General features: G+C 34.0%; 1 protein-coding gene across 1 annotated transcript in view; it reads left to right on the top strand.

Moving 5' to 3' along the window:
* Ndg (Nidogen) overlaps nucleotides 1–16,949 on the top strand; it is a 199,542-nt gene that overhangs the window by 67,195 nt on the left and 115,398 nt on the right. Inside the window, exons 11-14 of the mRNA XM_090396289.1 lie at nucleotides 1,915–2,301; nucleotides 3,812–3,946; nucleotides 10,617–10,748; nucleotides 14,056–14,184. Of these exons, the coding sequence (XP_090252415.1) occupies nucleotides 1,915–2,301; nucleotides 3,812–3,946; nucleotides 10,617–10,748; nucleotides 14,056–14,184 (783 nt within the window). The remainder of the gene's footprint in view (nucleotides 1–1,914; nucleotides 2,302–3,811; nucleotides 3,947–10,616; nucleotides 10,749–14,055; nucleotides 14,185–16,949) is intronic.

A 16,949-nucleotide genomic window follows, 5' to 3' on the forward strand; every position in this document is an offset into this window, starting at 1 on the left:
AACGACACCAAGATTTTTGGAGGCTGAGAATGCTATGAATGTGATGATCTTGGATCAGAAAAGTCTAAGAGCTGCAAGAAGATAACCAGACTTAGTTTATAGATCGGTCTTATCAAAGGTAAGATGAAGAGAAGAAAGACCTTTTTTATGAGATATAAAACATGACTGCATATTGATGCCATTAAATGTTTTAAACTGGGTGACTTCACCGATCATCATACGGGCCTTCCAATTCCAGGAATGCATGCATCGTGATGTTTTCTTAGAAGTAGCACCCACGGACGCTTACGCTGCTATCGTAGTATTGGGCGACCTTTGCCCCTTCTTACCGAATTATTGGCATTCTTTCACGTGTAGAAATTCACTGATAACTACTCTCATGTGAGCCCTTTTTGTTGACTTACAGTTATATTAAAGTATAAACACACTAACTACAATACAAACAGTTCTTATTCTAATTTGCCAGGTGTTATTTCTTTTAAGACAGTTAAATTGTGCCAAATGATAAGTATGCTCATTTAATGGATATCTTCTGTTAGACTCTGGAAAGGTGACCTTATTCAAAGTGAGGTCGCCCGTTTCAGATCTAACATAAGGTTCATAACGCTAGCTGGATGCTGAGCAAGACTGGAGATGAAAGATGCCTATTTCAAATATTCAATCAGAGTAGGCAGTTTGACCAGTGTAGACATGGTGATTACACCATGGATATATACTGAATGAAGGGGATTTTCTTCTGGTGAATATCACCACCACTGTGCTTTGTTTTTGACGTCACCTGTTTAAAAGGGAAATACTGGTTTTCTATTTACTTAAATGAAATCAATGAACATGACCAATTACGCTTTTTTTAAATCACACACACACACACACACACACACACACACACACACACACACACACACACACACACACACACACACACACACACACACACACACACACACACACACACACACACACACACACACACACACACACACACACACACACAATCTCTTCAACACCCACCAAATTTGTCCATTCCCACTCCCCTTTCATATATTTAAAGGTGGTTAAATCGGAATCTCTCGGTACATGGAGAATGAATTTAAGAAATATGATCGCATTATACACTTATTAGCTTGCTTCACTGTGCAGTACAAAATTAAACCAACCAGTGTGTTCCGTGACACAGTGAAGCTTCATAATGCTGGGGTGTTAATGTTCCCTTTCACGGTTATTATTCTCCTTTGAGACATTTAAGTTCCTTTCAGTGCATTTCACTCCTGATATTTTAAAGGTAAAAAAATATTCCCTAATTAGCTTATTTAAATTAATTAGATATGGTAACCACGGAAAGTTATTTTAAAACATTTAAAATAAAATAACGAAAAAAAATTTGATTTTTTAAAATGTATTTTACCATAAAGAAAGGCTAACTGAAAGACTGAATCGAAGAAAAGATAAATGAAAATGATTGGCTGCTTTGAGTTCTTTAATTACTTACTAAAATATAAAAGCAAACAAATAACAAAGACGTCCCTCGAGTTTTCTGTACGCCACTAGGAATTATTCATACTCATATACTGGTAAATAATATCTCAGTCCAACATAATTAAAAAAAAAAAAAAATAGCAGTATAAAGAACCACTGAAATGGGCTACGCTCACATATGTCTAACAAGAAGAAGAAGAAGAAGAAATACAAAACAACACTCAATTTTTATGCAGATATAATCTTGGTAAAGCATTGGCTGTGCCACACGAATATCATCACTGTCCATGCGACCTTCACCATGGCGATCGATACTTAATTCTTTGTGATTTCATTAATCTTTTTCATGCGCATTTCTTATTCACAAACGCAAAAATAAATTTTCTGCCATTTGCACCAAACTACTCTAATGAACTTTCTTTTTCGCCATTTTTTTAGGAAGCCAGTCATGTGGAGACCTTAACTGTGACGTCAATGCCGAGTGCGTGAGTCAGCCTAATCAGATCCCCATTTGTCGGTGCAAACGTGGCTATCAAGGGGATGGATACAATTGCCATCCAATAGATACCGATGTCGATGACTGCCGTCGTTACAGTCTATGCGACATCAATGCAGACTGTGTGTACAACAGCTTAGCACAGAAACATCAATGTCGCTGCAAACAGGGTTTCACTGGAGACGGGGTTTTCTGTCTGGAAGAAGGTTGCAATGTCAACTACGATTGTCACCGAGATGCTGCTTGTGTATATGATGCCACTCTGGGTACTCACTATTGTGCTTGCAACGAAGGCTTCACTGGTGATGGTTTTAACTGCTTGCCACAAGGTACGAATAGCGGCAATCCTTATTCTAAAGTAAGTTATTATTAATTAAATGAACAACTGTCGATGCTCAAACCAGAGGCGTAGCTAGAGGGGGCGATCCTCCCCGGGCGGCACTTTGAATCTTTTTGAACTTTTCCAGTTAATTCTAAAATACAGTCTCGAGAACTCAGTTCCAACTATTGTAATACTACAGCGAATTTTCCTCACAATTGCTGTAAGTGTTGCTAGTTGTGAGAGGAGTTTTTCTAAATAAAATTGATTAAGAATTACCTACATTACTATGAAATAGACTTCGACAATGTCATCGACGATTTTACTAACAGAAAAGCAAGAAAAATAACATTTTAGAATGTTGAAATTAAAGTTTTACTTCAAAAATAAACGTAGTGTTTTAATTTTTGAAGTAAACTTCAAAATTTCCCTATACGTCGTTTTGACTTTTTTGTGGTATTTTTAGTGTGTATTGAGAGGGGCGGCAAATTCAGGGATCGCCCCAGGCGGCAAAAGCTCTAGCTACATCACTGGCTCAAACGTCTTAATATTATTATTATATTATGACACAGAACGGTATGTGCTATGTTTTAAAGACATATACCGTGTTTTCAAAAAAAAAACCTACTTAATAAGCTATTTTAGCTATATGAAGGTTCTGACAGCATATCAACTGATATGAAACTGTCATTAGAAAACTTTCCCCAGACTAATGCAATCAAAATGAAACGTAACTGAAGATGAAAGTTTCGATTAATTGTCACAGCTATACAAGGTTTAAAAGCAACGGTGAACTCCTCCAGCACTACAGTTGACTCCTTTTGAATATAATACCATGCAATTCCAGATTTGAAATTCGCATACAACAACATGCGAGAGTATTACATTGTTATCCGAACTTATTTCTTATATTTTTTCCTTATATTTTTATTTTTATTTCTTCTCTACCTAGATAGTATTTCTGATCTTTCTCAACTTTCGTCGGAGGGGAGGGGGGGGGTCAGGTAGGAGAAACCAAGTAGTTGTAAGCGTTAACAGGTATTCCACCTATAAAGTAAAATTCCAGTTGGGGATAGCGTCAGCTAATTATTACAGGAATTCTGTACTGAAGCATTTCTTATACCGAAGGCTGTCATCAGTTCATATAAGCTGCTATGGACAATTAGATGGAAACTTTTGTTTTCAAAATTTATGCCAGACTACATAGAAAAGTTTTCAAGTGACGATTTAGCACAGTCAGTTACAGATTATAAGTACAAATAGATGTCGCATTATTATTTCGAGAGAAATTAATTAAGCTGGTAAACCATGTAAAAGTAGTGCATACACATTCATCTCAAATAAAGCTTTTTTTTTTTAAGTAGATGTAAAGAGATTTATTGATAACCTTGAGTTAGGTTGTGATCTAACCTTCCACTCCTCGATAAATTCATGGTCCTTTTCACATCGTAATGATTTAATCTAAATAAAAACAAAACAATAATAATCTTTCTAACCCACTTAGGACTGTTCTATTTCAGAGGCTTTCCAGAGCTGTAACATCATCAACAATTGCCATCCACACGCGCAGTGCCACTATGATTCTAGTGACGGGCATTACTACTGTCGATGTAATGCTGGTTATAATGGAGACGGATACAGATGTGAGAAATCTCGTAAGTAGTGCTCACATTTATTCACTAATTACAGTTCTCTTGTTATTTATAAAACTTACTAATTGAATTATTCCCAGGTTTATTTTAAGTGCATTTAAATTGGATGGATTAAAATGATTAAAATAACAGACATTTTTATTTAATTTTTTTAAGTAAAAGTGTGCGTTACATTTAAATGGATAAATAGATATTTTATCCATTTCTAGATATCATTTCTTATAGGATATATAAGAAATCGGTCAAAGTGACGTGATCGATTGTATTAAAACACAGGAACAGTAGATTGATGGTAGCTGTTGAGATATCTCCCTACATCTTTGTTTTCTCTTCGACACTGAAACTCTTTCAACAGCGTACGAACGTGGCGTTGGTCTCAGGAACTGCATTGTTCAGCATTGTTTTTATTGCCGTGGTATTCAGTGAGTTTTTCATAGAAATGAATGGCAAATATCGGGTAGAGAATCTATATGAAGTTCCCAAACTATTACAATGCTAAATCACTTTAATAAAACCATTCGATGCGTAGACTTAATTGTTCGTGAATGAATGATGAATAAAATGCTTTTCTCAAGGCAGAGAGGATAATAAGTTAAACAATTTGATATGTAGAAAATTAATATATTTAATGAAAAACGAATAGGAATTGAACAGAGAGAGAGAGAGAGACGGTCAAATTATTTTTGATTAGATATTTAGTCATGCAAAATGCTTGCGTAAGGATGTTTCAAGTGTGTGTGTGTGTGTGTGTGTGTGTGTGTGTGTGTGTGTGTGTGTGTGTGTGTGTGTGTGTGTGTGTGTGTGTGTGTGTGTGTGTGTGTGTGTGTGTGTGTGTCATCCATAACAAAACATTTCACAACAAATTCCATAACAAATTTTCAAGTTTTTTTTTTGATAAACTGCAATAGATAATTATTATACGAGGGTGGTCTGAAAAGTACTCGGCCTAATAATGAAAAAAGAAATTTATAATTTAAAAATTACTTTTATTCTTCAACATAATCTCCCATAAGACTAATGCATTTATTCCAGCGATGCTCCAGCGCCATTATCCTGTCCCTGTAGTGGTTCTCAGTAAGATCTGCAAAATATCCCTCTACAGCTGATTGCAGCTGTAGAGGGATATTCTACAGCCTCTTGATTCGAAGAAAAGCACTGACCAGCGAGGAAGAGTTTTAGTTTTGTGAAGAGACAGAAGTCAGAGGGAGCCAAATCTGTGGAATAGGGTGGATGTTCCAGCAATTCATATTGCAGATCCCTTAATTTTCCCATTGCCAAAACAGCTTTGTGGGCAGATTCATTGCCCTGATGAAAGATGATTTATTTCTTCTGCAAACTGGGTCTTTTCTCACGAATTTTTCGCCTAGTCTGGTTAAAAGATCGAAATCATATTCCCCGGTTATTGTTTTACCCTTTTCAATATAATTAATAAACAAAATACCTTTAGCATCCCAAAGCAACAATGCCATTACCTTTCCTGCTAATGGGCCGATTTTGTCTTCTTTGGCGCTGAACAACCGTCTTCTGTCCATGTTTTGACTAGTGTTTGGATTCTGGTATGTAATGGTAATCCAAGTCTCATCCATAGTATAAAAATCGACGCACAAAATCAGTTTTATTCTTATTTAAACGATCCAAGCACTGTTCAGAGATTTTCATTCGAGTGCGTTTCTGCTGTAAGCAAGCGCGGCACCAATCTTTCGTAAAATTTTTTCATTTACAATTCTTCGTGCAAAATATATCCTACACGTTCTTTTGAAATGCCTATAGTCTCAGCAATTTCAGGCATTTTGACTCGCCCGTCATCTAATACCATATCGTGCACTTGATCAATGATTTCTGGTGTTGTTACACTTTTTGGACGTCCTTCACGTGGATGATCTTCAAGGCTGGTATGGCCACGTTTAAACTCTGCAGCCCATTTCTTAATTGTTGAAATCGAAGGAGAAGAGTTCCCATAAACGTTTATGAACTTTGAATGAATTTTTTGGCGTTAAACCTTCATTTAGAAAGAATTTTATAACCGCACGATACTCAATTTAATCCATTTCAAGGGATACAGGCAACACTTTTGCTTTCGACAGCTCTATAAAACTTGATAGAATGACTTGCAATTTCACATGGATGCTTATGACAGACGTACCAATTTAGAAAAGAAAAATCGTGCTGCCGATAGTGTTGCCATCTAAGGTCGAGGTCGAGAAATTTTCAGGCTACCTCGTATATATTTAATACACGTTTTCTTGAAATACGAAAAAAAAAAACACGAAAGTATTTTTTACATATTTTATATGCTAACACAATCTATATATTGTGTTGTTTTGATTATAGTATTATTAAGCAATATTTAGATAATTTTATTGAAAAAACAATAAAAAAATACTTCCTGCCTGTTCAATGATCGTGCATTATCTTACAGTGACTTTTTTTTATTATTTTTTCCTCCAATTACTTACGGTAAGTGGAAGAACACTGTAAAAAAAAAAAAAAAAAATACTCAGCCAATGTAGGTTGGGTAGTATAGACCAGTGTTTCTCAACCGCCAGGCTGCGAGAAGTTCTCCTGGAATTTATCATTTTAGTTTTCTAAGTATTTTTCATGAATCAATATTTTATTGCAAAAATATCCTGAGGAGAATAATATTCGTGAATGTGTCGAGAAGCTCAGACCCTAAATAACATCTGTGTAGTAAATGTCAGTGACCAAGCCGCGTATTTTTAAACATGGAAGTATTCATGAATGGTCGGGAATTTTCAGATATCGAAATCTTTCAATATTCCGGAAATAGAATACCGCTGTTTATGACCGGTCATAAAAATTGCCTGCAAGCCTATTAACAATCGGCGGAGTATCCTCTGTTCTCTAAACTGAAAGAAATAACATCTGTGTTGCAAATATCCAAGTTTACATGAAATAGCAATGAGATTTCTTCTTTGTTTTTCTACCACATATCTTTGTGAAACTGCATTTTCTGCCATGATTGTGCTTAAAACGAAACAGAGGAACCGCCTGCAACTTTCTCCGTTTGGCTGTCACTTCAATTCATCCTAGAATTAATCAGTTAATGGACGGAAAACAGCAACAAAAGTCTCACTAGCTTAACTAAAACCTTCAAAAACTCAGTTGTAATAAAAGAAACCAAGTTTAACTTTTTCAATATCTTATAATTGCTGTGTTAAAGTGCTGCGTTTTTAAATTCAAAATATTAATTATTGTTGGAACCAGTATTTAGAATTGAGAAATTCATGCATTTTTATTTATTAAATTACATACTGTACTTTGCATATATATAAATATTTGGCGTGTGTATATGATAAGTGTTTCGCCGACAAGTTCCTTCTGCTGCTTCTCCTGCACAGCTGACTTCTATGGTAAGTTACAATTCATAAATATTTTTCTCACTATATTGTCGTTTTTTTATCTTTCAAACCAACATCATTAAAATCAATTTAATAATACATTTTATAAAAATATTACAAATTTTTGGTGGTCAGAATGGGATATGCCAGTGAAAATCAGCACAAATTAATTTAAAGATGTTGGCCTGAGAAAACTACAATATTATTATTATATTATATAATATAATAATAATATGATAATAATAATATAATATTATTATATTATTATTAAGAGAGACCTCCAGGGAATCAGAGACTCATCGAGGGAGGCCACATACTACACACAACAGCTATCATACCTATTCTTGAATTCATTCACACTGCTTGCACTCACAACATCCAATGGTAATCCATTTCAATCACGCACCACCCTTTGAGAGAAAAATATAGCACTCACATCCCACTTGGAGGCTTTCATTCTCAGCTTCCAAGGATGCCTTCTACATCTTTCTTCACCTTCCATAACTCGAAAAATTCCATCAGTTGAAATCCTGTATGACCATTTCAGAAGTTTGTGTCTCAATCACATCACCTCTCTTTCTCCTGTTTGCTAGTGTCTGTAGTTTACAAATTTTCAATCTGTCTTTATAATCAGTATTCCACAATCCTGATATCATTTTTAACACTTTCCTTTGTACTCTCTCCAATATCAGGATAACAATGGAAACAGGAGACTAGACTTGCGCATAATAGTCTAAGTGAGACCTTAACAAAGCCTTGTAAAGAGGCAAAATAACATCATTATCTTTATATGTGAACGTACGTTTCAGCATTGCAATTATCTTTTGAATTGTATTTGCAATCTTCGTCACATGACCCCTGAACTTCAACTTTCTATCTATTAACATTCCAAGATCCCTAGCCTCGTCAGTTTCTTCTAGCCTAATCCCACCAATATAATATGACATTGGATTTCTATCATGCCGAAGTGACTTTATATTTACTCACCTGACACCCATTTTCCCATGCCTACAATTCCAGCCTATTCAAATCATTCTGCAATTTTTGTATATCAGCAGCATTCCTGATTACCCTACCTATCTTTGCATCATCAGCAAATAGCTGTGTCGCTTGTGAAATCCTTCCCAATATCACTAATGTACAGATTGTATAACAGTGGACCAACCACTGATCCTTGTGATACATCACTTGTTACCTTAAACCTTGCAGACTCAGATCCCTCCCCGTGGATGAATGGGTGGCTAAGAGGATGGCTGAATCAATCATTCAGCCATCCTCTTATCCATGCTGATATTCTATAACCCAAACCCATTTTCCCAATTTATGCAAACAGTCTACCATGCTGTATTCTGTCAAAAACCTTAGCAAAATCCAAAAGGACCATGGTATATATCCATTCCCCTTGTCTAGTTCAATGATAACTTTGTTATCGAATGTGAGTAAGTTGCTAAAACAAGACCTTCCCTTAGTAAACCCATGTTGTTCATTGCAAAGTAGAGATTCACTGTCAACCTATTTCTGAATGCGAGCCTAACCAATTTTTCCAAAATCTGCACCACTATTCTTGATATACTAATTGGTCGATAGTTGGATACACTGGTCTTTGCACCATCCTTGTGAAGTGGAATTACCATCCATTCCTTCCATTCCTGCTGAATGGAAGGAATGTATGGTAATACTGTTCTGGGACTCATATTAAACAGTCTGGTCAAAGGAATGGCCAGTTCAGCTGAACACTCTTTTAGCACACGTGCTGATATTCTATCAGTCCCAATTGCTGAATTCTATCAGTCCCAATTGCTGAATTCTTATTCAGTTTGTGCAACAGCTCTAATACCCCAGCCTCACACACCTGCGTTTCTTCATCTAGTGAAGAGGTAACAGTGAGCTCAATGTTGCGTTCACCAGCTTGATAGCTTTTAACAAAATGGCCACTCATTAACTGAACAACCTCTTCTGCATCTGTAACTGTCACGCCATCTGGATTTAGAACAGCTATTTTTTCATATTCATTCTTTCTTTTACTCGCAGGATATCGATAGAATTCTTTTGGGTTGTCTTTAGAACGCAGAGCCAGTTTCTTTTCATACTCAGACTTTGCTTTCCGTATAACAGTTGTGACTATTCTAGGCCTGCTGTTCATAACAGACGTCATCTTTATTTAAACGGTATTCTTTCCACATCATCCTTTTCTTACGAATTTCTTGCTTAATAAGATTGCACATCCATTTAATTCCTACTCTATTTATTCTTCGAATTCTAGGGACACATTCTGATATCGCATCATAAACCAGTGGCGCATCAAAAGGCCATTCCCTCACAACGAAAAAAAAGAAAACACTAGAAAATTTTCCAAAAATCGTTTCCTAATTAAAATATTTTTTTTTATTTATGTTTTGTCGTGTCTTCTATTTCTATACTATTTATGAATTAGCATCATTGCAGATGCTCAGTCATAGGTCGTATGGTAACTTTGGTATAGAATGTATTCTCAAATCGTATAGTGTGTATTCTGAAATCGTCTACTCAACTTGGGCCCCTCCTAAGATTAAATCCTGAGTGCGCTACTGGTTTAAACACTTCCCATACACTGTCGATATTCTTTCCATCTAGCAACCGATCCCATTCCACTGAACTCACTATACTCCTGAGTTAGTCTGAATATGCTACAAGATTTCATTGGTCCAGTGATGGAAAATTAAATATATGTAATTTTATATTTGTCGACATGCCACACCGTATAGAATACTTTATGCCATAATTAATTATTAATATTATGCTAGTTTAACGTATGAACTTAATACTATGTTAGTTTAATGTATGAAAAAAAAAACATGGAAAAATATTTACGAGTAAATTCGTTGAGACCGGACCCTCGTCTTATAAAAAAAGAATTTACCGGGCCGCGGTCTCACAAAGGTTGAGAACCACTGGTATAGGCGATCTCCTTTGATACGAATCCCGTCAAGGAGATGCGAAGAATCTTTAGCAGGGATTTTCAACTGAATGTGAGTTAGTGGTGATGGCAGTGTTTTCCTCGCTGAAACTTCATTTTTTTTTCATACAGCAAACAAGTAAACCAGTCAGAAGAACACACACAATTAAGATATAATACACCTTGTATTAGAGGATTAACCGCTCTATCATAAGCAGTATCAGATTCATAAGAGACCAAGTTACATGGCCGTAACAGACTCTTGGGCTTATCTTAAGATATAATAATGAGCTTTATTTTTATGCTTTAATTTTTGGAGGAAAAGCGTTTCTGAAATGGACTAATATATGGACTTTTATGTATTTTTCTTTCTTCACAGATGAAGTGGGCTGCGATACCGTGAACTTATGTTCTGTGTATGGCCATTGCGTATACGATTCGTTTCTCTCCAAATATGTTTGCCAATGCAATGATGGCTATGAAGGAGATGGAATCACTTGCACTGCGATAGGTAAGTGGGTTTAATTTTATTTTTTTTACACTACTTATTTCTTTAATATCGACTCTCCTAAGTTAGTTGTTGATTGTTGTGCCACGCTTTCATAATATAAAATCCTGTTTATTAAAAATCATTTCTACACATTCGTAAGCTTCGAGCTATTATTCGAGCCCATTGTCAAAAATCCTTAACCGCCCATTCTTTGGAATTTAAATAATATCTTTGTTATCTTTGTTCTATAGATTAGCTTTTCACTTGTTTTAATTTTTAGGAAATCGGTCATGTGACCGATTTCCCTAAAATAATGTTTTATTCATTTTAAACATTATTCCCTGAATAATATTTTATTCATAAAAATACAATTTTGTCATAATATAGTTAGTTAAGGACACCAAAGGCCTCATAAAAAAAAAGAAACATAAAACAGGATGCATATAGTGCAAGAAACATGCAATGTATTGGCCTGTGACTTCAAGAATGATAAGAACAGTAATCGAAAACAACAAAATAGAATAAAGAAAAAAAAATCTTGATAATTCAGGTAATCTTTATATGAAAAGTGTAAAAAATGAAATGGAAGGCAGAACAGAACAAACAGTTACAAACAGAACAAACATGTTGAAGATTATAGCTAAATTTTATCAAGAATTACATACAAATAAGGGAAAGTGATCAAGAACAATGGAGAAAGGACACTGAAAACTACAATGCATATACAGTCAAACTTCAAAGATGATGAAATAAAGCATTGACTTACAGCAATGAAAAATGGAAAGGCACCTGGACTTGATGGAACACTAATAGAAATGCTGAAAAACAGAGGGTATCTCTTGCATATAAAAGTATCAGAATTGTATACTTAATGTGTAAGAACAGGAAGAACCCCTGAAAGTTGGAATACTGGAAAAATCAACCTTGAGAAAAGTGGTAAAACTGAACATAAGATAATTATAAACCTATAGCTCTTCTCCCCGATCTTTATAGGTTTCTTGCAAAAAATATAGCTGGAAGGATAAACAATATATTATATATAAAGTTTCATGATCCAAAAGAACAGGCAGGTTTCAAAACACCTTTCTGAACTTTTTAGGATGATCATTTAGATCATCCCAAAATCAACTAATGCAAAAAAAAAAAAAAAAGAAGAAAATGTAATATATCAGTTTGTTTGGCTTCCATAGATTATGAAAAAGGCTTCAATTAAATTTTACAAATGTAAAATTCTAGAAGCTTTAAAACATATAGAAATAGATATTTATATTAAGAAATTAACCCATATATATGAGAGAAGTTAAGTTAAGCGGCAATAAATTGAAATGGAAAAGGAACAGAAATTGAAATAAAGAGGAGGCAGAAATCAGGCAGGGATACTATCTTGCCAATATTATCTGCCGCAGTTCTTGAATATGTTATGAGAAAACTCAATTGGGAGAAAAAGAGATTAAATATCATCATCATCATCATCAAATTCCTGCCATGTACCCTCAAGGGGTGTACAGGATATGACAGTACTACATGAAAAAATTACATCATTACTAACTTCCTATCTACAATTTTCCTCCAAATCAGTCTGTTACTTGTCAAGACTCCAACATTATCAGATCTTATATTTTTATCGTCTAAGGCACTTTGTACCGTATCAATCCACCTATATCTTGGTCTTCCTCTGGGTCGTTTTCCTGCCAACCTGGCAGAGAACACTTGTTTTGCTAATCTTTCCTCTCCCATTCTATTTAAGTGACCATACCATCTGAGATTAGCTCTGCTAACGCATTCCTGGATGCTGACAATGTCAAGTTCTTTCCTAATATCCTCATTTTTAATATGATATTGCCATTGATGCCATCTGTTCACGCCTCTAATCTTTCTCAGGACTCTCATATCTGCGGTCTCTAGTCTTTGGTCAAGTGTTTTACTTCTGACCCAGCTCTCAGATCTATAAGTTAAAATTGGTTTGAACACAGTCTTGTATACAGCTAATTTAGTGTTCCGACTAATTTCTTTCTTATTCCATATGAATTTATTCAATTGACTTCCCACGATACCAGCTTTGCTGATTCTGTTGTCTATTTCTATATTTAGTTTACCATCTTCAGTAAAAATTGTGCCTAAGTAGCTGAAATGTTTTACTTGTTCCACAGGTTCTCCATTCACAACACAGTTGCCATTTTCAATGATTCTGCCTATTTTCATTGTCTTTGTCTTTTTATTGCTGACCTTCATACCATATCTATTACAACAGCTATTCAATTTAGTCAGAGAATCTTGCAGACTTGTAGCGGATTTATTTAGAAGTATAACATCATCCGCATAAAGCAAAGAGCTGATATTAACATCTCCAATTTTGATATCAAGTTATCTACGATTCACTGATGGTCATACTAATAGAAACATCATCAGCCTGCAAATAAATATGGACAAATCAAAAATAATATATAGTGAAAATAGCGAAAATCATTACAAACGAGCATACACTTTATAATGGAATTTAAGCTGGAATAACAGCAGGATGGAAAGTTTTAACCATTATAGAGAGATATTTAAAAGCAATTTACCAAACTGCCTAAAACGAAACATCTACAACCAGTGTGCACTCCAACAATGACCTATGGTAGTAAAACCTGGAGTCTCTAAAAGAAACTGAAAACACAAAGAAATATCGAAAGAACCATTTTGGGAATAACCCGGTTAGATAAAAAGAATAATACTTGAATAAGGAAGAAAATAAAGGTAATGGACAATGCTTCAGAAATAAAAGGCAATAAATCAGTGATGAAAAATTCTGACAATAGATGGACAATGAGAACAACAGAAGAGACACTAAGATCTGGTTATCCGAAACCAAACAAGAGGTAAGATGGGATGGTGAGATAAAAAGAACATTTATGGTGGCGAAATATACGCAATCGGCCAAAATGGATGCATGAAGAGGCATTCGTTCAGCAGTAAGTGGACTGGAAAGCTGTTGATGATGATGTTTAGTTAAAGAAAATTTGGATTCTCTCTCTCTCTCTCTCTCTCTCTCTCTCTCTGCTGTGCGCGCGCGCGCGCGCGTGTGTGTGTGTAGGAGAAAAAAAAAAAATATATATTTCATATAGTTGGTATGATGTCAAGGCAAGTGTCCCAGAACGAAGAAGCGGAAAATAATTTTCTCATGAAAGCAGCAATATTTAGGATCATTAATATGGAATCAATGTTACTTATTTTCTTGTTGAATTAGACTTAAGCTTAGTTTTACACATTTTGTTTTCGGCCTATAGGCTCCTTATAACGTATTCCAGAGGGTATCAATTTATTTACACTTCTTTTATTTGACCAGATGAATGCAACACAGTAGAGAACTGTGACGTTAATGCCCAATGTACTTACGACTCATTCGCTCAAAGGTACCGTTGTAAGTGCAATTCGGGATACATCGGAGATGGCAAGATCTGTACACCAGAGAAAGGTAATCTCGATAGTTTATAAAATGTTTATGTAAACTTTTGTTTTACTCAGATTGTAGAAAACACATTTGTATGAGAACCAGATAAAAAGCTTTAAAAATCTTTACAGTTACATTCTCAATCAAGTTATAGTTTATATGACAAATTTGTTTAATGTAAATCCTGTCCACGAAATGTTATAAGCCTTGTAACTCATTAGTAAGTGTTAAGTGAGTGGGCTAAGGATAATCCAGGAATACTTCGAAGTGCTAACACGATCCTTTTCACGGCACACCAAGTAATCTAATAATGATAATATTAATAATTCATCTACCGCATAATTGGGACTAGATGTATTGGGATGAGATTGCATACTATCTCAATTACAGGAGAAGGTACTAGGGAATTGACACTGCCTTTAACCACATCGTTAAATTTAAGTCTCGGCTTTTGGTTGGTCCCAAGGGGGTGGAAAAAGGGGAAAATAGTTCCACTGCGTAAATGATGCTCCAAGCCTGAGGTTTGGTTATTACTGGTTCTTGGTTTAATTCTTTCATAATTTCTTCGTTTCTTTTGTGATCAAATAGGGTATACTTTGCAGTTTTTCTCATAAACTTCATTTCTGCTGTTGTTAATCTTTGTTTGTCTTTTTGTTTTATTGTCCAGATTTCGCTTCCATACATTAAGACTGGTATGGCTAATGTATTGTATACTTTTAGTCTGGTTTGTTTTTGAACTAGGTTTGGTTTAAATATAGAGTTAATTACACCTGTTATTTTTAAATATTTTGCAGTTTTTACGTTTATATCTTTTTCATTTCATATGTGATCATACATCCTAGGTAGTTAAATAAATTCACCTGTTCTAAGATCTTATCTATTACTATTTTAGTTATTGCTGGATCTTGTCCTTTAAAGGTCATAGTTTTTGATTTTTCTGTTGATATTATCATATCATAATCTTTGGATATCTCATTTAGATCTAAAATAACTTTCTGTAAGTTATCTTCAGAATTTGTAATTATTATTTGGTCGTCGGCAAAGACGACCAAATAATAATTACAAGAGGAGTGTTTAATTTAGTATAATTTTTAATAATTAAAAGAGGAGTGTTTAAGTTTACTGTAAGAGAAAGTTTAATTCCTTGATGTAAATGTTTATTCCATTTCATTATTATTTCATTTAAGTACGTAGATATTAAAAAGAGTTGCTGAGAGGGGACATCCCTGTCGGACCCCTTGGTTTATCTCTCTCGTATATGATAGCTCGTGATTTAACCTTATTTGTATTTGATTATTTTCATATATTTAATCTTATTTGTATTTGATTATTTTCATATATTTAATCTTATTTGTATTTGATTATTTTCATATATTTAATCTTATTTGTATTTGATTATTTTCATATATTTAATCTTATTTGTATTTGATTATTTTCATATATACTTGTGATAGCTTTTAGGATATTATTTGGTATTTGTCTTTCTTTTAATATGTTAAATAATATGTTTCTTTTAACTTTGTCAAATGCTTTTTCAAAGTCAACAAATGCAGTATGTGTTTCTAAATTGTATTCTCTTCTTTTCTCTATTATTAATTTTAGGCAAAAGGCCGGGTCTATACATGATCGTCCTTTTCTAAATCCATTCTGTACTTCTAAAATGAAGTTTTCGGAATATTTCATTAGTTTGCTATGTAAGATTCTGCTATATATTTTGTAACAGGAATTTAGTATACTGATACCTCTATAGTTTTTATGGTCATCTCTATTACCTTTTTTAAAGATAGGAATCACAATTGCATTTTTCTATTCTATTGGGGGGGGGGGAACCAGTTGAGTAAATTTTATTTAAAAATAATAAGAGTCTTTCTTTGAATCTAGTTCCTGCGTATTTATATAGTTCTGATCCTAGCTTATCTTCTCCCGGTGATTTCTAATTCTTCTTTAGTTATTTCTTTTTCATTTTCGTTAATTGTTTGCCAGTTGTCTTTTTTAAAATATTTGTCTATCCACAGTTCTGTGTAGTAATTTAGAAATTCTTCTAATTTCAATCCAGTGTTTAATTTTATGTTTTCTTTGGTATCTGCATTTAAGTGTCTCAAAATTTTATATACATTGGGTCTTATTTTATATAAATCATGTTCTAAATTAGAAACAAATTTGTTCCCTGATTCTCTATGTCTTTTTCTGACTTCTCTTTTAGCTATGGCTCTTATTCTTTTATATTCTATTTCATCTTTAATCTTTTACTGCTTAACCATTTGTGATAGGCTTCTTTTTTCTTTTTGATTATTTCTTTGATTGTATCATCCTGGATCTTCAGTTTTTTCCCTTTTATTGAATTTTTTGGTCTTTCCTAAGCTTTCATTTACTGCTGCATCTAGTATCGTTTTTATATTATGCCATTCTATTTCTATTTCTTCATTTTGTTTTATTTTATCTAGATATTGGTTAATTCTTTGTTCATATAGTTATTGTACATTTATGTCATTCGATAGTCTAGTTTTATAAACAAATGTTTCAATTTTTCTTTCTGTTCTTGTTACTTGTAGCCATTTAGGTGGTAATCTTAATTTTATTTTAACAAGGAGGTGGTCATTGCTTATTTCATATCCTCTGTGAACTCTAACATCTAGTGAAAATTTTGATGTCTTTTCATTTAATATGAAGTAATCTAATATTGATTTCCATCCTCTTGCTGCCCAAGTATATTAATGTATGTCTATGTTTATAGAAGGAATTCATTATTTTTAGATTATTATAAACTACAAAGTCAATCAATTTTTTAC

The sequence above is a fragment of the Typopeltis vanoorti genome, chromosome 8 (assembly GCF_054136105.1).
Source record: "Typopeltis vanoorti isolate ZY-2024b chromosome 8, IOZ_Tvanoo_1.0, whole genome shotgun sequence".
Lineage (NCBI taxonomy): Eukaryota > Metazoa > Arthropoda > Arachnida > Uropygi > Thelyphonidae > Typopeltis > Typopeltis vanoorti.